The following is a 21,963-nucleotide window of genomic DNA, read 5'->3' as shown; positions in this document are numbered from 1 at the left end:
GCTCGCGGCGCGCGTCTTCTCGATGGCGCCAAACGGCGAGACGAGCCGAGACGAGCCGAGACGAGCCGAGCGGAGCCGAGAGGAGCCGAGCGAGCGGGGGTGTGCCGGCAGGCGAGCTCGAGCTCCTCTCATCCGGCTAATGGATCATGAGTAGTGAAGAAAGACTCCTCCACAGGCGAGCTCGAGCTCCTCTCATCCGGCTAATGGATCATGAGTAGTGAAGAAAGACTCCTCCACAGGCGAGCTCGAGCTCCTCTCATCCGGCTAATGGATCATGAGTAGTGAAGAAAGACTCATCCACAGGCGAGCTCGAGCTCCTCTCCTTCGGCGCGCGCGACGTGTGGCACCGAGGGCCGGACCCGCCGTGCTTGCGCCCGGACGGCATCACGGATGAGAGAGGAACACCCCGGGGACTTGTGGGACCTCCCCGTAGGTACCTGCGCCCGGACGACGTCAGGGACAACTGGGACGTGCCGGCCGGTGGCGCAGGGGAGGTGGTGGTGCGGATGGCGGCCCTCTGCACCGACGTGCCCGCCGACCGCACGAGCCTGCTTCCGTGCAGGACCTCTCTTAGACATTTCCTGGAACATTCCTGTAGGTGCCCGCCGGCAACGCCGTCGCCCTCGGCCTCTCCTTGTACGACCCGACCCGCGCCGCCGCAAACAGCGACGTGGCATTGCGCGTGGACGTCGGCTGCTGCGGCGCGAGCGCGCTGTGGCTGCCCGTCGTGGGGGCGAGCGGAGGAGCGGCACTTTGAGGATTCCATGAGTATGTTGCGCGGCGGCGCGGGCCGCCGGCGCGCCCCCGCCCCTCCAACTTGGTCTTGGAACTTCGTGTTCGGGGCCGCAGAGAGAACTTTAGTGGTAGAGCGCGCATCTTCAATCTAGAGACTAGAGAGACAAGGAGGCCATTTTACACGTGGACGTCATTGCTCTGACACACACAATCCGAAATTCGGAGGCGACCGCAAACCTGAAACGGATGCGCGTTCGTGCATGGTCCATGGTGAAGGCATTCTCTGACCTTTTGTTGTAACTCGAGCGGCAATGCTGCTCAGCGTCATCGTCCAGTCTTCAACATGTCATCCAACATACGCATCCTCGCTAGATGGAAGCAATGCGATGGCGTGGAACTCCTGGTCAACGTGGACTCTCGGAATGGTGCGGACCTTGACTGGTTGAACACCACTGCGGACACTATTCTCTTCTCTCGCAACATTCATGAGATTCGGGCGTACAACAAGCTGGCGCGCGTTGCGTCTGGAGATGTGCTGGCTTTCGTTCAGGACGACGCGGCGCCCCCCGTCGGATGCGCCTACCTTGACACCGTCGCGAGACTGTACGCACGCGATCCGCGACTGTCCATCATCGGGATGAATGTGGGTACGACCACGCCGTGGAACCACGGAAAACACGAACGGCTCCGTTCGCCGCGCTTGTACACAGCGACGACTTCCCGCGCGTCGAACGCGTCCAGTATGTTGCGTGCGTGGACATCGGTCCGCTTCTCATCCAAAAGAAAGACTTCTTCTCCTTAGGGGAGTTTGACGCCAACTTTAGCGCAGCAGGACAGGGTGGCATAGGGCTCGATTTCGACCTCTCGACCCGTGCGTGGCTCAACGACCGGACAGTGTTGTTCTACACGCCGGCCCGACTTCCCGGAGTACGCTATCCGGATGGTGTGCATGGGCGAAAGAAAGCATCTTACTATGACAAGTCCAACGAGATTCGCGCGTACGTGTCCCGTAAGTTTAGGACCTTCGAACCATACTATGACCACATATCCAAGGAGGTGCTGAAAATGAACAGGGCTTGGCTCTCAAGGGGAATCGACAATGCGAGACCGAGTATTAGAAACCGGCACCGCTCGGGCAGCTAGTTACAATTTCCCGCAGCATGGTTCAAAAGGTCATGGGGAAGCGGGTTTACGCATCCAAGCCCAAGATTCGCGTTCGCCTGAGACGACCCCACAACCGCAACAAAAAATGGCGGATAGAGGTCATCGACACCGGCAAGTCGGTCGAGTTCGGCCAGGCGGGAGCGAGCGACTTCACCATCCACGGCGAGCCCGCGCGGATGGTGCGCTACCTCGTTCGCCACGCCGGCAATGTGCCGGACTCCCTCAAACAGACCGGGGGGACGGAAAAAAACATCGTGCACTGGGGGGTCGACAACCTTTCCCGTGCAGTGGAGAGCGCCGGCTTCTGGAGCCGCTGGCTGCTCTGGTCTCTCTCCCGGACCTGCAGAAGGCCAAGCGCCACATTGAAGACCGGTTCGGCATCGTCTTTGTGTGAGAGGCACTGTCGGATAAGTGTCGGGATGGTCGGCCTGGTTTAATTTTTTCGACCATGTAGTACAAGAACAAAACGACATCTTCAAATTTTATGATTCCTCTGAGGAGTCTCGCAATACTGCTTGTCACGCTTTCACCCCCACACTAGCGACCCTCACGAGCCCGCCTCCGCCGTCGCTGCCACCTACGCAACCGTGCGGCGCGGATCCGTCTGGAACGAAGGTTAGGGTGGAGCACAAATACTTCATAAGCAGATGGAACACAGGCACGGTTTACCACTTTTATCCATGCAGCTGGCTGACCAGTGGGCCCAAATCGCTAGTGTCGAACGCCCTCGCGAACACGGCGTGTAGCAATGAGCTTCCACCGCATCCCCATTCGTGCTGTGGGGGCGGCCTCGACAACTACCGAGTTGATTCCGGTGCATGTCCGGTCACGTGCGGTCGTTGGACTTTGTGCCCGCCACACCCGCCGTCGCCGCCAGGTCTACCGCCGCCGCCGCCGTCGCTGCCACCGCCGCCGTCGCCGTCGCCGCCGCCCTCGAGCCCGCCGCTGCCGCCGTCGTCACCCCCGCCGCCGCCGTCGTCACCCCCGCCGCCTTTGCCGCCGCCGAGCCCGCGACGGAGACAGCCCGGGACGTGGCGGGACGTGGCGAGGTACGATCTCGAGAGAGCGTTGTGCGATGTCGCGCCGGAGGTGGGAGGTAATAGCTCCTGACGCAATACGGGCGGGCGCGAGTCGTGTAGTGAGTCGACAGCTTCCACAGATCTACGTGAGAGAGATAGCCAGAGTGTGTTGAGGAGAGAACTATCGACGCGCGGCGAGACGCCAGCGAGACGCCGCGAGAGAAGGAGTCGTCTCACGTCTGGGCATGCGTCTGCGGAACCGTCTGGGCTCTGGGGTCTCGTGCGGTCTCGGGTCTGGGCCGCGGCCGCGGTCTCGCGGGCGGTCTCTCTCGTCGTGTCTAGCCCGCGGTCTCTCGTCCGGTCTGGGCCAGGGGGGCCCCCACAGGGCTGGTGGATTAACGTTAACACGGTGTTCAAACGTTAACGGTTAACACCACAGCCGTAGAGGTGTTCAAACGTGTTAACACCGCCACTCGGGAGGTGTTGACACGCTCCGTTAGATGCGGGCGAGTCGCTGGCGCGAATTCTTTGAATGGAGCGCTAACCAGAGTCCAGAGAGTTGTCACGCCAGCCACACGGCACACACGCCCACGCGCTCGCTGGGCGGTGCTGAGACTGGCCGCAGCGCGATGAACGGCAACGATGGGCCGTTTGCTTGTGCTGGTGTGTGGCACACACCACACTCCACACACCCTCAGCGCGCCATATAGCCCATACACGCCGTGTTTCAGAGGTGTCAGGTGTCACCGCGATGGCGGATATGGGGGATGGGTCAGTATTACGGGGTGTGGAGGGTGAGTTGAACAAGGGGTTGTGCGCCGGGCCCTCCTGCTCGGCTCCAGCCCCTGTTGATAGGTCCAGATGATAGTCCTGGGTGGGCAATGCATACGCCTCACTGGGCCTTAGATCGCCCGACCGCGTCCCGGTGCTCTGCCGTCGGATTTGTGACTCCGCCGCACCGCGCCGCGGCCGGGGGCCCTCCGGAGGCCGAGGATGGCCGTGACGGACCGGGACGAGCTCTGGGAGGTTCAGTGTCAGTGTATATATTGTAGAGGCCAACCATGTCCACAATATCTTGACTGAGAGCTAAGCCAGGGGAGGCGATGCCGGGGCCGTACAGCAGCTTGATGCATGCCACCGAAGGGGCGCTGTCGAGTCGTAAGTCGAGGTTCGCCGAGCGCGGCGAAATCCGGGGACGCCGTCACCGACGAGCGCGTTGGAGTATTCACTCCGGACAAAGACGGCCGCACGCACACGAGCTGCGGTCGTGCGGCCGTCATAGCGGCGAGCGGCGCGGGACCGTCTGTGGCGACGTGGGTCGCGTCCCCGGATTTCGTTCAACCCACCCTCCACACGCACACCCTCTATACACACTGGGGCAGTGACGAAAAGCCGGGAAAGCGAAAAAGTTTAAAGGGTCGAAAAAGCCGTTGCAAGACACTACTGGTGGTCCAGAAGGGGGCGCAGCTGCGCACTGTCCACTCACTCCGATGGAGCCCGATATGTATGTGTGAGACCTGAGAGCAGCGTGCAGCTGGAGCGCGAGCGCGCACAATCGAGCGCCGCCCATGCACTGCTGTCTCGGTCCTCTACGTCGGCTCGTCATCCATGGTACACAATCCTCTCCCGCGCAAGAGCAGGGAGATGCGGTTCTCGTGCGGCACGAGCCGGAAACGCAGTCCGCGCCGCGGCTCGTCGAGAGGCATGGTCGAAAATTGGCGGAACATTGGCCGAGATGAAAAACTGGCCGAGATGAAACATTGGCGCCGAAGGTCACAGCGGCGGCGTGGCCTGGGCGGGCTCCTCCTGCTTGACTGCGGAGTGGGTGGTTGCCGTCGGGCGGGCCGGTCCGCGCTCCACCGCCTCCACCCGCCGCCGCAGGACGGAGGCCTGCAGCCCGCTTGGCTGGAGCGGCAGGGCGGCGAGGAAGGCCTGCGAGGGGCGTTGGGAGGGGGAGGAGAAGGCGGGTGGACGCGGGGGCGGGGGCGGGGGCGGGGCGTATCATGGGAGTTGAGTGCCCTCGAGCCGTCCGGCTGCCCCGACTCGGCAAATCTCGGCAAATCTCGGCACATCTCGGCTCATCTCGGCTCATCTCGGCTCATCTCGCCTCGAGCTGCCCCGACTCGGCAAGGAGCGGCACCGACATTCCACGCCGGAGACACCTGCGGCGCGTCGAAGGTTGGGCGGCGTTACGTCGGCGTCGGGCTGGGCGGCGGGCGCACCAGGACTAGCCACACCGACGCGCTGCATGCGGGGTGGGCGGGCGGCGAGACGTGCGGGAGTGGGGGCGGAGGGTGCGCGTGCGCGGGGGGGGCGCTCTTGACCGCGGGGGCCAATCTCGGACAATCTCGGACAATCTCGGGTCATCTCACCAGCTGAGCGCAGCGCTCTTCACCTCGTCGCTCATGTCGCTCGTCAGCGTCGCAAGCCCCTCCACCACCGCCCCCTCGGGAAACCGGCGAGCCCCCCGCTCCACGCCCACCGGCGGCGAGGCCGCCGGGAGAGGCACCGCCGCCCCTGACGCCGCCCCTGCGGCCGCCGCCTGCCCCGCCGCCGCCACCGGCCGGAATGGCGCCGCCTCCACCCTGCTGAACGCGGTGGTCTCGGCCGCCCCTCGCAAACCCGCCGAGCGTGGTTGAGCAATCGGCTGCTGCGCCGGCAGCGGGCTTGCAATCTGGACCGGGACGGGCTGCCGGCCGGCCGAGTGCAGCTGCTGCACGTGCTGTACGGCCTGCACTTGCTGCGCGCTGTACAGCTGCGGCGGCATCTGCGGCAACATCTGCATCTGCGGCTGCATCTGCGGCTGCATCTGCGGCTGCTGCGGGGGCGACTGCTGCGGCGGCATCACCACCATCGTGGCGGGATGCGGCGCGGCGATCTGCATCGCGGCCATCGACTGGTGCGGCGCCTAATCTCGGGTGATCTCGGGTGGCCTCGGGTGATCTCGGCGTCGCCGCCCTCGGCTGGTGCGGCGCCTGCTGCAGCCGCAGCCGCCCGACGTGCAGCAGCTGAGCCTGGGGCAAGGGCGCACATGACAAGGCTGGGAGGACAAGGCTGGGAGGACAAGGCTGGGAGGACAAGGCTGGGAGGACAAGGCTGGGAGGACAAGGCTGGGAGGACAAGGCTGGGAGGACAAGGCTGGGAGGAGACGAGGGCGGGAGAGGGACAGAGAGGCTGCGAGGCAAGCGTCGGCGCGAGAGCGGGGGGCGCGTGGGCCGGCGTGTCCAGAGGCTGCGAGGCAAACCGCCGCCAGAGAGATAAAACGCCGCCCCGTAATCAGAGAGTGTGCGGGCGGGGTTCTGGCGTCAGAAGAGAGTGTGCGGGCAGGGAGCAAGACGCCTGGCCACACGGTGCGTAGACTTGCGGGTGGCCGGCCGCGCCTGAGGAGCGGAGGCGAGCGAGCTGAGGGCGGGGCTGCGGTCCCGTGGAGGGCGTTCGCAGCTGAATGCGACTGCGACGCTCGCAAGGACGGGGGCGTCTGTTTCTGCATCTGGAATGGCGGGCCATAGTGCGGCGCAAGCTCCCAAGGCTGGCCGGGCGGGATGGCGTGGCCGGTCGGCAGCGCGGCGTGCTGCGGCGCGAGGAGCACGCCGCCGCCGTGCGACGCGTAGGCGCACCTAGACGAAGCTTCCGAGAAGGTTCGGGCGGACGGCTCTGCGAGGCGGCCACCGAGTGTGCAGAGGGGCGCACGGCGCTGCCGCGGGCGCGAAGGGGCGGAAGGCGGGCTGTGGCGGCCGCAGCGGCACCAGCTGGGGCGGCGCGTACTCGTGCTCCGGAGACGAAGCCAGCGAGCTGCTGCAGCTGTTGTGCCGGGCGCCACACAGCGCGAGGGCAGGCAGCGCCGCGCTGGGCTGAGGGGGGGGAGGGGCGCCGAGCGAGGTGGGCATTCGCTTGGCGTCGCCAGCCGCGTCCGCGAGCGCCGCCAGCGGGTCCCCGGCAGAGCTGCAAGCAGGCCTCGCTCGCTTGCCGGGCTGAACGCGCCGCGGGTCGGAGGAGGAGGAGGAGGCGGCCGCCGCCGACTGGCCCGCGCTTCCGCTCTGCGGGGCGGCAGAGGGCCCGAGGGGGAGGGGCGCCGAGCTGGCCTGCGCTGGCGCGGATTTGCGCGCCTTGGACGGGCCAGCCCGCTCCTTTGGCTCGGCCGACGCGCGCCGCTGCAGAAAGGTGATGCCCGACTCAGCGAGCCGGCGGAGCGCGCGCACAAAGGAGGCGCGCTCGGCACTCGCGTGGGGGCACTCGCGGCAGTCGGTGTACTTTTGAGCGAGCTGATCGCACGCGGGCCGGTCGGGGATCTGGTCCAGGATCCGCCGGACCAGCGGTTCTGGCGGCAGATCATAAGTCTTGTCCTCGACCGCCTTGCTCGTGTGGTTGAAGAGCTGGGCAAAGTCCTTCATCGCGGCCTTGATGGGGCAGCTCTCCGGCCAGTGCATCGCGAGCCTGAGAGGGCCGCGCAAAGTCGCCGCGGCGGCTCCGCAAGCGGTGAGAGGGAGGGCCCGCCCCCCCGGCAGGTCGGCTATCCAGCGCGGGGATTGGAGGATGGTCTCGTAAAGCACGTCTTCGAACTTCTGTCCTTTCATTAGCGAAGTAGGTCCTACCGCCGAGAGTCTCTTCTTAATCCGCCGAGGTAAGGCGCCGCCGCATTCAACAACGGTTGAAAAGTATTATAGGCCTTTTGGCGAGCCAAAATGGGTGTTTTCCGAGGCGCTGCGCTAGGCTCAGAGCGAGTTCGCGCTGCGCTAGGCTCAGACGGCGAGTTCGCGCTGCGCTAGGCCCAGACGGCGAGGTAAGGTAAGGTAAGGTAAACTTCTCCACACACACGAGGTGGTGGGGCAAGGGGGGGCAACCCTCGCGTCTCCACGTCTAACGACAGGAGCCCCACGGCATTTAAAGTGCAAGGCCCGGTGCGCGTGGGTGGCGAGTTCGCGCTGCGCTAGGCTCACAGATGAGAGTGCGCTGCGATAGAAGAAAAAAACAGGGTCGAAACGACAACCGAAGGGAGGACTGTGTAGTGTAATCATGTGTCAAGAGGCTCAGAGCGAGTGCTGCCATGCTGCTGCTGCTGGCCTGCTGCTGCTGCTGCTGCGCTGCTGCTGCTGGCCTGCTGCTGCTGCGTGGCGAGCGCCGTCGCCGAGGCGCGGATTTGCCCATATCGTTGGGCGCACGGAGGGAAGGAGAGGTGGGCTCCTGCCCGAGAAGGTCGCGGGACCTGCGCAGAGCTCGCTCTGCGTGATGCCGCTCGAGCTTGGGCGTGCACGCAAGGGGTCACGCGCAAGCAAGAGCAAACACTGGGAAGTTCACAGCTGAGCTTACCCAGAAACGCCGTTCTCATCCATCAAAAGAAAACGCGCCGCGTGACAGTACCGCTCGCTTTTGGCCGCCGGCACGCTGACCTGAAGCACCTGAGGACGCATCGCCAGCAGGCCGCGAAATGCGAGGCCTAATGCGATGGCTCCGCCTGCTAGTCGCCGTGACCACAGCCGAAGCGCATGGCTACATGTGCGCCTCGCCCGCTCTCTCGCGAACGCACCTCCGCTGGCGGCCGCTTCACGCCCGCCTCCTCCGCCAGGACCAAGCCGTCGGCTCGGGAGGCGTTCTGGGTCGATGGTATCGTCTGTGATGCGTCGAGCCTCAACCCCGGCTCCTTTTGCTGGGCCCAGCCGCACAACTTCCAGCAGGCCAACCACCCATTTACCTTCTTTGCGCCCGAGGTCGCATCTGGCATGCAGCACTCCGACGACGCTTTTGCGTGCCACGACATGAGGGCGGCGGCGGCGCCGACCGACACAATCACCGCTGGGGCGGCGCTCGCCGTCGAGTGGTACCTGCAGGCAAATCATCCCGGCGACTGCGCCCTGTACATCTCGTACGACACAGACATGCTGGACACTCCACGTCGCTGGATCAAGCTCAAGAACTTTGTGGGCTGCGCGGGCGACGCGGGGATGCTGGACCCGACGGTCCCGCCGAGCGGCATCAACACGGCCACCGTGACACTGCCCGACTGGCTGCCCTCGTGCGACCACTGCGTGATTCGGTGGGAATGGTGCGTCTCGCAATCGCAGCCGTGCTGGTGCGACGTTGGACGCGTCCATGATACGTCCCCGTGCATGACCTAGGTACGCCATCCACACGGTCGACATGCAGCAGTACGCCACCTGCAGCGACGTGCGCGTCGTCGGCACCTCCGAGCCGCACGACACCTTCCTCTCCAAGGTGTCACCTGTGCTAGCCCTCGCTGCCCGACCCACAAGATGACCCTGGCCGCCCCGCGCAGCCTGACCCCAATCGTGCTCGTCTCCGAGGTGTCGCCCGTGCTCGACCTGTTCGGGGCGGAGCACTTGCGCGGCCCCGTCCGCAACCCGTACGCCACCTGCCCCTCCTGCCCCAACAGCGGGATCGAGCTCGGCGAGGAGTACATTCTCGGGCCGCAAGTCGCAGCCTACAGTGCCGACCCATCTCCCGGCCCGCCGCCGCTGCCGCCCCGCCCGCCACCCGGGCCGCAGCCTCCCCCGTCGCCGCCGCCGCCTTCCTCGCCGCCGCCGCCGCCTCCTGCCCCAGAAACGGCATGCTCCGTGTGCGCCCACCCCGACTGCGGCTGCGATCTCCTCGGTCGACCTTGGTGCGCCGTGAGCCACTGCCACGACCAGCTGGACAGCAGCGGCTCTTGCACGTGGGGAGTCTCTTGCGCGACCGTGACGCCCTCGCCCTCGCCAACCCCGCCGCCACCCCCGTCCCCATCCCCGTCCCCGCCGCCATCGCTGTCGCCATCCCCGCCGCCACCTCGCTCGGCCGCACCCGCTCCCCCGGGCTCTCACGTCATCCGTTGGGGTTCCGACTGCGACGTCCCCGCGGGCGGCTTCTGTGGCGTCGCCTCGCTCACCATCCGCGCCGGCGAGACCGTCACGTGGGTCGCGTCGGGCCACAACGTGCTGAGCGGCGCGCCACTGCCACCCCTCCCGGCCGAGAGAGCGAGATGGACCGAGACCCTGCACACGCGAGGCTGCGGTCAGTTGCCGCCGCGAGCGCCTGCGATTCGCGCCCCCGCCCACGCCGCTCGCTCGCCGCCGCCGTGCCCAGGCGCCAACCGGACGCACGACAACCTCTTTTCGTCTGCATGGCACCCCGCGACATCGCCTCTTTCCCGCAGCGGCAGCAGCGTCTTTCTCACCCCCCCCCCCTCGATAGGCTCGTCGACGAGGCGAGCTTCTCGCACACCTTCGCCGCGCCGGGGGACTTCCCCTACTTCTGTGGGCCGCACTCACGCATGAACGCAAAGATCACCGTCGTCAGCGTGGCCGCGCCGACCCCTCCGCCTCCCTCCGCCTCGCCGCCGCCGCCGCCTCCGTCCGCCTCGCCGTCGCCGCCGCCTCCGTCCGCCTCGTCATCGCCGCCACCTCCCTCGTCCTCCGGCAGCCCTACTTGCGAGGCAGCACCGCACGACCCGGCCTCCAACCTGGTGAGATTTAGCCGAGATAAGCCGCAGTGCAAGCCGAGAGATGAACAGCCAACAGCGACATACGTGGCCGAGATGTCTGGCCCCGGCCTCTGCGCCCCTCGCCGCGCCCAATATTCTTCTGGCGCCCACACGCCGCCCTGCCGAGAGCAGGCGCTGGGCGACTCGCTCATGCTCGCCACCTTTGCGTCTGGCGGCACCACCTTTGTCGTCCGTTGCGATATGTGAGGACGTGGAGAGGCCCACCGCTCATCGCCCGCAGTCGCGTTGATTGCAGAGGCGATGCCGCAGAGCATGCTCGCCTGGAGGCTGTGGATATGTTGAATACGTGCAGACCTACACGTCGGGAGAGACACCGCAGATACGGTTGGCGCGGGTTGCTACGCCCGCGCGCCGCCCCTCTTGAGAGTATCTGCCCGCGCTTCGCGCGTACACCAGCCGCCTAAGGCTGAGACGACGGTGCGAGCTCTCACACTCGATCTGTTATATGTTGCATGGTGTCGCGCGCGTGTACAAGAATTCTTTGGCGGCTTGTCCTGTCGTGGGACGTCGAGGGTTATGGACAAAGGTCCCCGGTTAGAGCGCTATAGTGTAATCAGAGACTGAGTAATGCTCTGAGGCGGCTTTCCTGTCGTAGTTAGTTGGTTCCCGGGTCCGTCACCCTGGTACAAGGAGACACATGCCATGTTGCCAACTTTTCTTTGTTTCTTGAATCCCGTGACACGAGAAAGCACGCAATGACACAGTTCCTGTCCAGACACACTCGAGACAGCCGGTCTCACATGCTCACGCGCCTTTCTACCTTCATGCTCACTGCAACAGACTCGCTTGGATGTTGTGCCAGCGCGAGTGCCCGTGATGGTGCCGCTCATGGAGCTCCATCACGCAAACTCGCAGAAGGTGGTGAACGGCCGCTGCCGGCACCGTCTTGCCACGGGAGTAATGGCGGTATGCGTGGACGCCGCACATGAGGCAGAGGAAGAAGTTGGGTAGGAGCCAGGTATGACGGTCAGTGGTCTGCCCAGTGTGCTGCCACGGCGACGGTGGGACTGGCTGTGACAGCAGTTGCCGCGAGGCCGCGCAAAGCTGGCTCGACCGACGAAACATGGCGAGAGACGAGAGCGCAGTGTGTATTTGACGAGCGGGTCAGTATTGACGAGTGACCACAGCGGTGGTAGGCAGAGAGAGGGTGGTTTTCGAGCGGTGGTAGGCAGAGAGAGCGGTGGTAGGCCCGACTTTCGAGCACGACGGTGTGTAGCGTCCACTGAATCCGTGTGAGGCGCTCAAGGACGACTTCTGACCAATAAAGTCTTGGCCTGAGTTCACGTCCCGGCGGAGGTGATATTAGCAGCACGTTCTCCGACTTAGTCTAATGTCGCGGTGGACGACGCGCTTCGCGTGGATGAATGCAAGGCCCTCAAGCAGCGGCTGCAGGAGCTGGAGGGCACGCATCTCGTCGAGCGGCGGCTGCTGCCTGTAGTTAGTGCGAACGCAGAGTGCCACCGCTGCAGTACTCCATCACCATGTTGATACGCGGTTCGTCCGTCTCCGGATCACGATCGAGGAAAACGTCCAGTACCTTGACCAGGTTGCGGTGATCGAGCCGCAGCAGGTGAATGGCCTCGCGGATTGCGCGGGTGGCCTCGTCGTCCGTGCCCCGCGTGGAGCGCTTGATGGCGACGATGGCATCGGCGCCTCGTTTCCTCGCCTTGAACGTCACGCCGAACGCACCGCGCCCGAGTGGCGGCCGAAGGAACTCGTACTCGGCCATGAGGCTGGGCGCAATGGACGGTCGGCTTTCGCTGTCCGTCCTCATACCGCCGGCGCGGGGTGGGTGGGGGGTGGGTTATCAGTTCGCGAGTCCTGTCCCCACAGTTGGTGTGACTGTGAACACTGACCCTCACACACTAAGGGTTGGTCATCCAATGTGGGTGTCTATGTGTACGCGTGGGAACTGCAAGCTAGTACGTGCATCTTTTTGACAATGAAATAATTGAGCAACTAGCAGCGTGAGCGCTTGGGCTGGGCTGGGCGTGTCCGCGGGGGTCGAGGGTGGCCAGGCGTCGGCGAGGGGCGGCCCGGGCAGCCGCCCCGCCGCTCACTTTCTTCTCTGAGCCCCCGGCGCGCTGCTTGGTGGAACACAGACACACAAACTCACAAGACGCTCAGCCACCTGGGCTGCCTCCATCCCGAAAGTGCGTAAGTGTGGAGGTGCGAGCCCTGGAGGCCCTTCACATTCATGGGCAGATTTGTGAATAGATTCACAGCCCTTGTTATTGAGATAGAAAATACCTCCTTACCTCCTATAGGAGCGGTGCGCGCTGGTCTAGATAGGTTGAGGTGCGAGCCCTGGAGGCCCTGGGGACGGGGGGAGGTCCTACTCGGCATCCAACGAATTCGACCTCGACCACGGCATCTTTTGACCAGACGGTGTCGTAGTTCACGAACTCGCCGTCGAATCCGTTTGGTGTTGGCAAAAACGGGTATAATTCCTTGCTGGCGTCAGTGAGCTTGGAATCGACCGTTCCCAGCATCCTCCGCGATTCTGTGTTTGTTCACAGCACGCATTATCCATCGCGTCCGAGTCCCCGTTGTTCGTGTTGATATAGGTTGTCATTGAGATTGGTCCTCTAAAATCGACTCCTGGGTTGGCTGGCCCCGAGAGCTGCGTCTCGAGCTCCCGGTGCCGTTGCCAGACGACCCCGAGCGTCGGCGCCCAAATAAGGCCCCGACGCTCACACACACACACGAACACTACCAAACGTCTGCCAGGGAGGGAGGGTGGGGCAGACGAGAACGGGACTCGGGCGCCTGGGGGCGCGAGGGTCCGACACACGAGTTCCGCGCACGGACGGACGTAACGATCCGGCCATCGCGTCACGTTCCACACCTTACGGTGGGAGTTATTCTATGTCGGTTCCTCTCCTCGCGTTGTTGGATAACCTACATAGCCGCTGCGCGGCTATCTCCGACTAGGAAACCTATAGAGCCCACGGTTCCCTGGGGTCGCCTCGTGAATAAACGAGTATATAGAGCGGTGGATTTGTTGCTTGCGACTAGACGGTACGGTTTGGCCGGCCGGCGCCACGCGGCGCCGGGCCCCGCCCTCCAGGCGCGTGGCGCGTCTAGTGCCATCGATGCAAACGGCAAGTGTTTTGCGACGGGTAGGGTTGGAACGAGCAACACGACGCCGAAAATAGCGATGCCACCACCACACCACCCGCACGCGAGAGGATTCTTAATTCGCCGTGTCACTGTCAGTTACATTGCGGTTCGCGCACACTGGGGCAGTGACGAAAAGCCGGGAAAGCGAAAAAGTTTAAAGGGTCGAAAAAGCCGTTGCAAGACACTACTGGTGGTCCAGAAGGGGGCGCAGCTGCGCACTGTCCACTCACTCCGATGGAGCCCGATATGTATGTGTGAGACCTGAGAGCAGCGTGCAGCTGGAGCGCGAGCGCGCACAATCGAGCGCCGCCCATGCATAGAGCTGTTTAACGTTGGGAGCTGAACAGTGTTGCTAGTGTTAACAGTAACAACAGAACAACAGTGGGGCTCCTCCCCAACAACAGTAGCTAACGTTAGGCCGGCTGAACAACAATAAGGAAGGCCTGGCAGTGACCCACGACGACCTCCAGCGTCCAGTGCGGGTAATACCCGAAAATACCCGGGAAACCCCAGGTATTTTCGGGTTTCACCCGGGCTTTTTCCGTTTTTGCCGTTTTCTGCTTGCTGGCCGCTGAACAACAGTAACAACAGTAACAAACAGTAACAGCATGGGCTGGGGTGAACACTTGAACAACGTTAAGGATTTCAGCCAACACTAGCGCAACTGTTAGGCCCAAAGTTAATGTTAAACAACTCTACCCATGCACTGCTATCTCGGTCCTACGTCGGCTCGTCATCCATGGTACACAATCCTCTCCCGCGCAAGGATGTACTTCACGTCGCGTCGCAAGAAGCGTCACTCAATTGTTGCTTGGGGCGGAGTGCCTGCCCCCTCCCTCCGTCCGGCGCCCCCACCCCTCACACCCGGGGGATTAGATGAGAGGAAGGACCGGCAGAGGGCAGACGCAACCCGGTAACCAAGCTCGCCCGTGTCCAGTCGTGGCCTGGCTATGTGTCCACGCCTATCTGTGTCTGTGTATGCAGACCTCGATTCCGAGCACGCCTATCGCGTAGGGCACGCACGCGATCGCCGCGGTCAGCAGGTGTTCCGAATTGCCAGTCAGCAGGTAGACGTGCACGGGGCAGAGGTGGAAGGCCACCAACTGGGCAGCCACCACCGCAAGCCGCAGCCTCGGGCGCCCGCGAGCAAACGGTGCGGCCAGCAGGAAGGCGACGGACAGTGCGCCGAGCGCAAGGCTTCCCTGCCGCCGCTGGTAGTTGGCGAACTCCTGCGCGACGACGCGCACCTCCTCCGGTCCGGCGCGCAAATAGCTCAGTGTGTTTGGAAGCGGCGCGAGTATCGCCCCCAGACATAGCGAGCTCGCAAAGCCAAAGCGGAGCCGTTGCGCGAGGCTCGCGAGCAAAACGAGTGCGACGAGACCAAAAAATGGGAGCGTCTGCGTGTAGACGGCGTCATTGCCCAGCTCGTCGAGGGCGAACCTGCCCGCGACCGCCATCCAGACGGCGGCTACCCCGTAGTACCCGAGCATGCTCTCGCCGCCAGGCGTCCGCGGCCGCCAAGATGGCCGCACCTTTGGAGCTTTGGCAATGATGTCGGTCTGCACCTCCGTCTTCGCCAGTGCGCAAGCCACCGTCGCGCCCGCTCCACTGTAGAATTTGGGCCGTGAGAGGAGCACTGTGTCGGGCGCCGGTGGCGAGGGCGGCTGGGAGGTTGGGCCCGAGCAATCGCGCCTCATGGACTCGATCTCGCTGGGAGAAAAAATGCCCGCGAACATGCGGTCCCACTCTTCTTCGCGAGGAATTTCGGGCGGTGCTGGCACCGGCGAAGCGGCTGGCGTCGCAAGCGCCGAGGCGCCCGCGCCCGCGCCGCCAGCCACGCGGTCCACATCCGCAATCTCCACTGCCATCGCCAACGCCGGCATGTTCTCTGCCGGCACCATCTGCGGCACTGGCACTGGCACAGGCACTGGTACGGGCACGGGCACGAAGTGCACCGCGTCAGAAACAGGGCAGGGGACGGCCCCGCTCGATCGCGGCAAGGTGATGTCCCATCGAAACCCAGCGAGGTTTCTGCGGGAATCGCGCACCGGCCACGACGAGACCCTAACCAGCCTGGTCGTGCCAGCACTGTAGTACAACACGAGCTGTACTCGCACTTCCGCGGCGCGCCACATGGCTTCGGCGAGCGCGCGGACGGTCTCGCCACATGTCTCCTGGCCAAATAGCAGCCTGGCTGGGCTGCCAGCCAGTGATGTGTAGCCGCTCGCGGAGAGGAAGGTCTGTGACGCAAAGAGGATTTTGCCAATTCTGCTGACGAAGAGCCAGGCGGGCGGTGGAGCGAAGTAGGTTGGCGGCAGCTGCGGCTGCAGCGGCTGCGGCAGCGGCGGCGGCAGCGGCGGCGGCGGCGGCTGCGGCAGCGGCTGCGATGGCGGCGGCGGCTGCACTAGCGGCTGCGGTGGCGGCGGCGGCTGCGGCGGCGGCTGCGGCGGCTGCGGCGGCTGCGGTGGCGGCGGCGGCGGCGGCGGCGGCGGCGGTTGTGGCGCAGGGGGGCGCATTGGGTATTGAATTCGAGACTCATCCCCGTCCCCCCCTCGACCTTCGTCGCAAAATCTTCTCATCATCCGTCCCCCCCCCCCCGTCGCGGCGCCTCCGGCTGGGGGCGGCGCTCCTCCGCCACCCCCCTCTCTCCTCCTTCTTTCTCCACCTCCTCCGCCGCCTCCGCCACTACGGCCTCTCTCTTGCCGGTTGCCGCCGCCGCCCTAGCCTGGGATCCTGTGGCCACTGGGCGCGCATGCTCGAGGGCCGAGGCGGAGGACGTGGCGGCGATGGGAAGGCCTCTTCGCCGATCTCGGCGGTGGTTGTGTCCGAGGAGGCCACCGGCCAAAAGCGCATGTCTTGAAGGTCTGATACTGAGTAGCTTTTTGCCCGGCCGCGCGCAGCGCTAATCGACGATAAGTACCCTATCGACGACCAATACCATTTCATCGGGACGCGGGGGCTCTCTCGGCTACGGACGGCCTACGGGACCGGCCCCAGCTTCGGCTGAGGGCTGAGGTAGTGGTAGTGGTAGAGCCCGACAAGCTGCCGAGCCCGAGGAAGGAGGTGGGGTCCTCACCCGCCGTCACCCCGGCGGCCCGCGCACGCACGCCGTCTGAGCCTAGCGCAGCGCGAACTCGCTCTGAGCCTAGCGCAGCGCGAGATTTGCGCAGCAACCCGGCCGGGCAACCCTTGAAAAAAAGTTTAGTAACAAACCAAAACGCGTTTCTCCCGCTCGCGGGCCCCCGCGCCCCCCCATGAATCCGGAGGACACCCTACCGCCCGACGTCACCTTCAGGCCGGTCACTGCCTACCCGGCCTTGACGGCTTGGCCGGACCGAGCCACGCTCTACGCCCTGACGAGCGCCAACACCGTCGCCACCGAGCCGCGCCGGCCGACGGTGATCCACATGTACGACAGCGGGTGAGGCGGGTGCCGCCCGTGCGCCGAGGCCATGGCTGCCTGGGCGCACGGCGGCAGCTACGGCGACCGCGTCCGCTTCCTCATGCTCTGCGTGGAGACGGGCGCGAGTGGCCTCCGCACGGCCAAGGCGTTTGGCAAGGAGTTTCGGCTGCCAGCGACGGTGGTGAACGGGTACATTGAGAGCAAGTCGGAGCTGCCGCGCTTCGGCCAGCTCGGCTGCGGCGGCTTTGTGGTCCTCGGCCGCCACGGAGAGTTTGTCGCCGCGCGAACCGTGCCTTCGTATCTGGACCGAGGCAGCTACCGCACCAGAGCTCCGCCCGAGCCGGCATCGGATCAGGCGAGTCTGGTGGCTGGATGTAGGCGCCCTGGCCTTCGCCGCGGTCGAGGCCCTCCTGGCCGGCCTCGGCGTCCAGAGGTCCACTCCCGCCACCGGCGGCGGCGGCGGCGGCAGTGAGGGCAAAGGCGGCGCCGCCGCTGCGCCGCTGCTGCTGGCCGCGGTCGCCCACGCGCAGATGGATCGCGAGCACGAGGGCCTCGCCGACGCGGCGGACGCCCTCCGGCAGCAGCGCAGCCTGGCGAGCCTACGCCGCCTCAGGCGCGGCGGAGATGCGGCCGAGATGCGGCGAGATGCGGGGAGATGTGGCAGCCTGGCGAGCTCGAGATGCAGTTGAGGTGCAGCGGAGATGCGGCGAGGTGCGGCGAGGTGCGGGGACTGTGCCGAGCGCCTGTTCACAGCGTCGCTTCGCTCTCTCCCTCGCTGCTTCGCAGGCGGGAGTGGGCGGAGCACTGTGCGCACGAAGAGGCGCTCTTTGAGCAGCACGACTTTGCAGGCCACGGGAGCAGATCTCGGGTGAGCTCGGGTGAGCTCGGGCGATCTCGGCTGATCTCGCCGTGTCTCGCAGGCCACCGCTCGAGAGGCGATCTCGCCGGCACCGCGTCGCACGTGAAGCACCACCGCGCGCTCCTGGCGAGCATGGACGCCGCCGTGCAGAGCTGCGAGGAGGGCGCCGAGTGCTCGCGGGGAGGCTGCTGTGCGCCCGGACTGGTCAGCGACGAATCGGTGCGTTCCGAGATCACCCGAGATGAGCCGAGATGAGCCGCGTTGCGGCGCACCTCTCCTTGCAGAGAGGGTGCTCGAGCACAGCGGGGGGCGGCGCCTCTTCAGCGGTGTGTGTGCACAGGTGCGCCGCATCCTCGGGGAGCTGCAGCAGCACGGCGACGTGTACGATGCCGCCTACGTAGGCAGGCTCGGCTAGCGGCGCTCGAGGCCGACCCCTCCCCTTCCTTCCGACGCAACACATGACCACTAGTCGGACATCTCCCACTTTGCGGAGCCCGGCCGGTGTGAAGTCCTCACGGGGCCACAAAGCCCTATGCCAACGCGTCGTTTCTCGTGTGGGGCTGGTTCGGAAAAAGTTTCGTTCTTAAAATATTTTTGAACAAAAAGAAAAATCCCTCCGTACCCGAACGACCATCGGAAGCAAAATGCGCCGCGACTTCAAGTGGCCTCGCCCGGCCGGAGCACAGCTGGCGGACGAACGGCGAGCCGCTGGCGCGACGAGCGGCGGCGCAACGAGCCATGGCTGCGAGGGAGAGACGAGCCGCGAGGGAGAGACGAGCCGCGAGGGCGCAACGAGCGTGAGCTGCCAAGACGACGGGATCGTCCGCCGCTGTCGCCTCGGTGGGCGCCTCCGCCGCCTCCGGGCGGTCCGTCGCCGCTGCCACCGCCGCGAAGGACAGGTGGTCCGCCGCAGTCGCCCTCACGCCGGCCAAATCCAGCAGTGCGCAGCGAGCCGCCCTCATCTGGCCGCTCTGCCGCCGGTGGTCAGCTCAACGCCAAGCAACTCACCGGCCTCATCTCTCGCATGCCCGCGACGCCGACGAGCTGCTCGGGCTCTTTGCTGCCCACAGCACGAGCTTGGACCACATCCACGCTGCGAACCTGTGGAACAAACTGGGCCAGAAGTGCATCGAGCGGTGGCACGAGGAGCAGCTAGTGCGGCTGGCGAAGCGCACGCTCGACCTCGTCTCGTCGTCGTGCGAAGCACGTAACCTGGCGAACATCGCCCACGGCGTGGCAAAGTGCGGTCTGCAAACGAGGGCGGTGCACGCGCTGTACGCGGCGGTGGCGGAGGCGGCGGTGGGCGGCGGGCTGGCTGGCTTCAACCCTCAGGAGCTGGCTAACACTGTGTGGGCGTATGCGACGGCGGGCGTGGCTGCGGACGCGCTATTCGCGGCAGTGGCGGAGGTGGCGGTGCGGAGCAGGCTGGCTGGATTCAACCCTCAGAACCTGGCCAACACGGTGTGGGCGTTTGCAAAGACAGGCGTGGCTGCAGAGGCGCTGTACGCGGCGGTGGCGGAGGCGGTGGTGAGCAGCGGGATGGCCGGCTTCAACGCTCAAAACCTGGCCAACACGGTGTGGGCGTATGCGACAGCGGGCGTTGCTGCGGTCGCGCTGTACGCGGCGGTGGCGGAGGCGGCGGTGCGCAGCTGGCTGGCCGGCTTCAGCCCTCAGAACCTAGCCAACACTGTGTGGGCGTATGCGACAGCGGGCGTGGCTGCGGACGCGCTGTACGCGGCGGTGGCGGAGGCGGCGATGAGCGGCGGGCTGGCTGGCTTTACGCCTCAGAACCTGGCCAACACGGTGTGGGCGTATGCGACAGCGGGCGTGGCTGCGGACGCGCTGTACGCGGCGGTGGCGGAGGCGGCGGTGGGCGGCGGGCTGGCTGGCTTTACGCCTCAGAACCTGGCCAACACGGTGTGGGCGTACGCGACGGCAGACCATTATCACCAGGCATTGCTTGCCGACTGCTCGCGTGTGATCAGCGACTCGCTCGCGCGGGATCCGTCGCGGTGGAGCATCAAATCCCGCCATCAGCTGCACCAATGGCAGCTCTGGCTCTCCCTGAAGCAAGGGGCAGACGGGCAGCATCTTCTACCCGACTCCCAGCGCCAGCTTTGCTGCGACGCTATGCACGACACGCAAGTGACGATCTCAGGCTACCTTGCAGGTTGCAGCGCTCGGTTGCAGCTGCTCTCGCCGCCATCAAGCACGGCTTCGAGAACGGGTATCTCGAGCCGCTCACCGGCTACTCGCTCGACTTGGCGTGCCCTCCTCACGCATCGCGATCGAGGTGGATGGCCCGTCTCACTTCCTGCGGCCTGACGGCCAAGGTGTGCGCGCGCCCAACGCGCTGCAAGCGACTACAGAGGTCTCGGCAAAGGAGGCACGCGCCAACATCAGGGCTCTCAACAAAAACTTGGAGAAACAGGTGCAGAGGCGGCAGTGGAGTTGAGTGAGGTGTGAGTATGTCTGGAGAAGAATATGGAAGTGTGTTTGTGGGGATAGAGGGAGGGGACCGTGAGTTGAGGAAATCGGAGGACGCGACCCACCTCGCCACAGACGGTCCCGCGCCTCGCCGCTAAGTTTGCGGCACGCCCCGCACCGCCCGCTGTGCCGCGTTTTTTGTCCGGAGTGAAAAGTCCAACGCGCTCGTCGGTGACGGTGTCCTCCAACCTGCGCCGCGCTCGGCGAACCTCGACAGCGCCTTCGATGGCATGCAGCTCTTTGCGTCAGAAGCCTGGAGAGCAGCTCCTCGGCTGCTCACGCTCTCTGCACAGTTGACACACAGCCTACTGTGCGGCTACCACAGCTGTGACAGCGATGGGCTCGCCCTCACTGGCCCTCAGTCACTTGTGCTGCGGCTTGTGTGAGCGACACTGCTCGGCGATGCCGGCACACTGTGAGACCATGGGTGTGAGGTAAAACCACGCTACCAGCGCTTGGTCACATCGGCCCCGAGGTCATATCCTTCTACTCTGTTAGTGACAAGACTTGTCTACTCGCTGGAGCCGAGCAGGAGGGCCAGGCGCACAACCCCTGGTCAACTCACGGTCCACACCCCGTAGGTGGAGGATAATACGAAAGACAGAAACAGCAACCCAAGGTAGGGATGGGAGCACGGGTGCACGGCACGCCGCCACCGCACAAGGTGGAGGGGAAAAGAAAGGAAGAAATTTCTCTTTGAGAGTTTTGTTGTAAAATTCTCTTTGAGGCACGCCGAAGCTCGTGTGCATTTCCTCTTTGGATGGCCGCGGCGGAGATTTCTTTCTTCATGCGACATTTTCCGCTGAAGATGCAGCTCGCGTCCAGGCGAGGGCTGGCCACGCTGTTGCTCTTGGCGGGCGCGCTTCAGGCGAGGGCATTGCAGGCGGGGGCGTGGCCTGCGCCGGCGCCGCAGCGCAGCAGACGCGCCGGCGCACCGGTGCTGCAGCAGCCGCCTATTGGCGCGGAGCCGGGCAGCGGCGGTGCTGCAGCGGCAGAGCCGGCCGGGAGCAGCGTGGTGGCGCTGGCGCCGTCGCTGCCGCCGGCGCGGGGCCCAGCGTCGGGGGAGTGGCAGCTCGACTTCTACTCGCGCCCGGTGCAGGGCGCAGACGGCAAGAAGCTGTGGGAGCTGCTCGTGACGGACTCGGCCGGCAGCTTTTACCACGCCGAGGCGGTGCCGTCCAACTGCGTCAACTCGCGCGAGCTGCGCAAGCGGGTGCAGGCGCTCATCGACGCTTCTGCTGTCAAGCCGCGCGCCATCCGCTTCTTCCGCGCGCAGGCGAGACACGCAGCGAGACACGTCTTCCGGTCCGGAAGAGCGCTCTCGCTCACTCCACCTCGCTCGCGCCTCGCGCCTCGCCCCTCACCCTGTCCCTCGGCATCGCCCCTCGCCATTCGCCCCTCGACCCGGCCCTCAGCTGCTCAGCGCCTCCCCTCCCCTCTGCCCCTCCGCAGATGAAGAACATGCTCTCCATCGCCCTCTCTGACTTGGGCGCGCGCACACCACAGCGGCCCTCCCTCCCTCCCATCCTCCCTCCCATCCTCCCTCCCATCCTCCCTCCCATCCTCCCTCCCTCCCTCCCTCCCTCCCTCCCTCCCTCCCTCCCTCCCTCCGTCCCTCTCCCCCTCTCGCCGCCTCTCCCTCCCGCTCTCCTCCCCTCCCTTCTCTCTCCCCCCCTCTTCC

At 65.4% G+C, this 21,963-nt stretch overlaps 7 protein-coding genes across 7 annotated transcripts; 5 read left to right on the top strand and 2 right to left on the bottom strand.

Annotated features, from left to right (window-relative positions):
• On the top strand, positions 1–1,052 carry EMIHUDRAFT_441995 (hypothetical protein). Its single transcript, XM_005784784.1, has 3 exons — positions 1–35; positions 304–527; positions 599–1,052. Exons 2-3 carry the CDS (start codon positions 391–393, stop codon positions 885–887), a joined length of 426 nt encoding a protein of 141 aa, XP_005784841.1. The 5' UTR covers positions 1–35; positions 304–390; the 3' UTR covers positions 888–1,052.
• Positions 1,053–1,078: 26 nt separating this feature from the next.
• EMIHUDRAFT_230976 (hypothetical protein) lies at positions 1,079–2,336 on the top strand (the record flags this gene model as incomplete). Its single annotated transcript, XM_005784783.1, has 4 exons — positions 1,079–1,338; positions 1,446–1,662; positions 1,854–2,224; positions 2,297–2,336. 4 exons carry the CDS (start codon positions 1,079–1,081, stop codon positions 2,334–2,336), a joined length of 888 nt encoding a protein of 295 aa, XP_005784840.1.
• A 2,355-nt stretch (positions 2,337–4,691) lies between these two features.
• Positions 4,692–8,326, bottom strand: EMIHUDRAFT_230975 (hypothetical protein; the record flags this gene model as incomplete). The annotated part of the gene is made up of 6 exons (XM_005784782.1): positions 4,692–4,850; positions 5,059–5,080; positions 5,291–5,364; positions 5,770–5,826; positions 6,665–7,352; positions 8,226–8,326. 6 exons carry the CDS (start codon positions 8,324–8,326, stop codon positions 4,692–4,694), a joined length of 1,101 nt encoding a protein of 366 aa, XP_005784839.1.
• Positions 8,297–11,048, top strand: EMIHUDRAFT_441991 (hypothetical protein). The gene is given in 10 exon segments (XM_005784781.1): positions 8,297–8,411; positions 8,482–8,958; positions 9,032–9,128; positions 9,218–9,841; positions 9,926–10,023; positions 10,101–10,451; positions 10,496–10,784; positions 10,805–10,816; positions 10,862–10,975; positions 10,988–11,048. 9 exon segments carry the CDS (start codon positions 8,344–8,346, stop codon positions 10,946–10,948), a joined length of 2,103 nt encoding a protein of 700 aa, XP_005784838.1. The 5' UTR covers positions 8,297–8,343; the 3' UTR covers positions 10,949–10,975; positions 10,988–11,048.
• An 800-nt stretch (positions 11,049–11,848) lies between these two features.
• On the bottom strand, positions 11,849–12,184 carry EMIHUDRAFT_230973 (hypothetical protein; the record flags this gene model as incomplete). The annotated part of the gene is made up of 1 exon (XM_005784780.1): positions 11,849–12,184. One exon carries the CDS (start codon positions 12,182–12,184, stop codon positions 11,849–11,851), a length of 336 nt encoding a protein of 111 aa, XP_005784837.1.
• A 4,801-nt stretch (positions 12,185–16,985) lies between these two features.
• EMIHUDRAFT_456109 (hypothetical protein) lies at positions 16,986–18,386 on the top strand (the record flags this gene model as incomplete). The annotated part of the gene is made up of 3 exons (XM_005784779.1): positions 16,986–17,310; positions 17,857–18,014; positions 18,136–18,386. 3 exons carry the CDS (start codon positions 16,986–16,988, stop codon positions 18,208–18,210), a joined length of 558 nt encoding a protein of 185 aa, XP_005784836.1. The 3' UTR covers positions 18,211–18,386.
• A 2,683-nt stretch (positions 18,387–21,069) lies between these two features.
• On the top strand, positions 21,070–21,766 carry EMIHUDRAFT_230967 (hypothetical protein; the record flags this gene model as incomplete). Its single annotated transcript, XM_005784778.1, has 2 exons — positions 21,070–21,495; positions 21,698–21,766. 2 exons carry the CDS (start codon positions 21,070–21,072, stop codon positions 21,764–21,766), a joined length of 495 nt encoding a protein of 164 aa, XP_005784835.1.
• Between the last annotated feature and the right edge of the window lie 197 nt (positions 21,767–21,963).

This window comes from Emiliania huxleyi (genome assembly GCF_000372725.1).
Source record: "Emiliania huxleyi CCMP1516 chromosome Unknown EMIHUscaffold_168, whole genome shotgun sequence".
Classification (NCBI taxonomy): domain Eukaryota; phylum Haptophyta; order Isochrysidales; family Noelaerhabdaceae; genus Emiliania; species Emiliania huxleyi.
The sequence above is the reverse complement of the archived record's forward strand: the minus strand, read 5'-3'. Positions and strand labels throughout refer to the sequence as shown.

Coding starts and splice junctions, on each gene's coding strand:
- EMIHUDRAFT_441995 (XM_005784784.1), top strand. CDS start 391: ATGAGAGAGGAACACCCCGGGGACTTGTGGGACCTCCCCGTAGGTACC. Junction 528..598: donor TGGCGGCCCTCTGCACCGAC/GTGCCCGCCGAC, acceptor ACATTCCTGTAG/GTGCCCGCCGGCAACGCCGT.
- EMIHUDRAFT_441991 (XM_005784781.1), top strand. CDS start 8,344: ATGCGAGGCCTAATGCGATGGCTCCGCCTGCTAGTCGCCGTGACCACA. Junction 8,412..8,481: donor GCCGAAGCGCATGGCTACAT/GTGCGCCTCGCC, acceptor CTCCTCCGCCAG/GACCAAGCCGTCGGCTCGGG. Junction 8,959..9,031: donor TGCGTGATTCGGTGGGAATG/GTGCGTCTCGCA, acceptor TGCATGACCTAG/GTACGCCATCCACACGGTCG.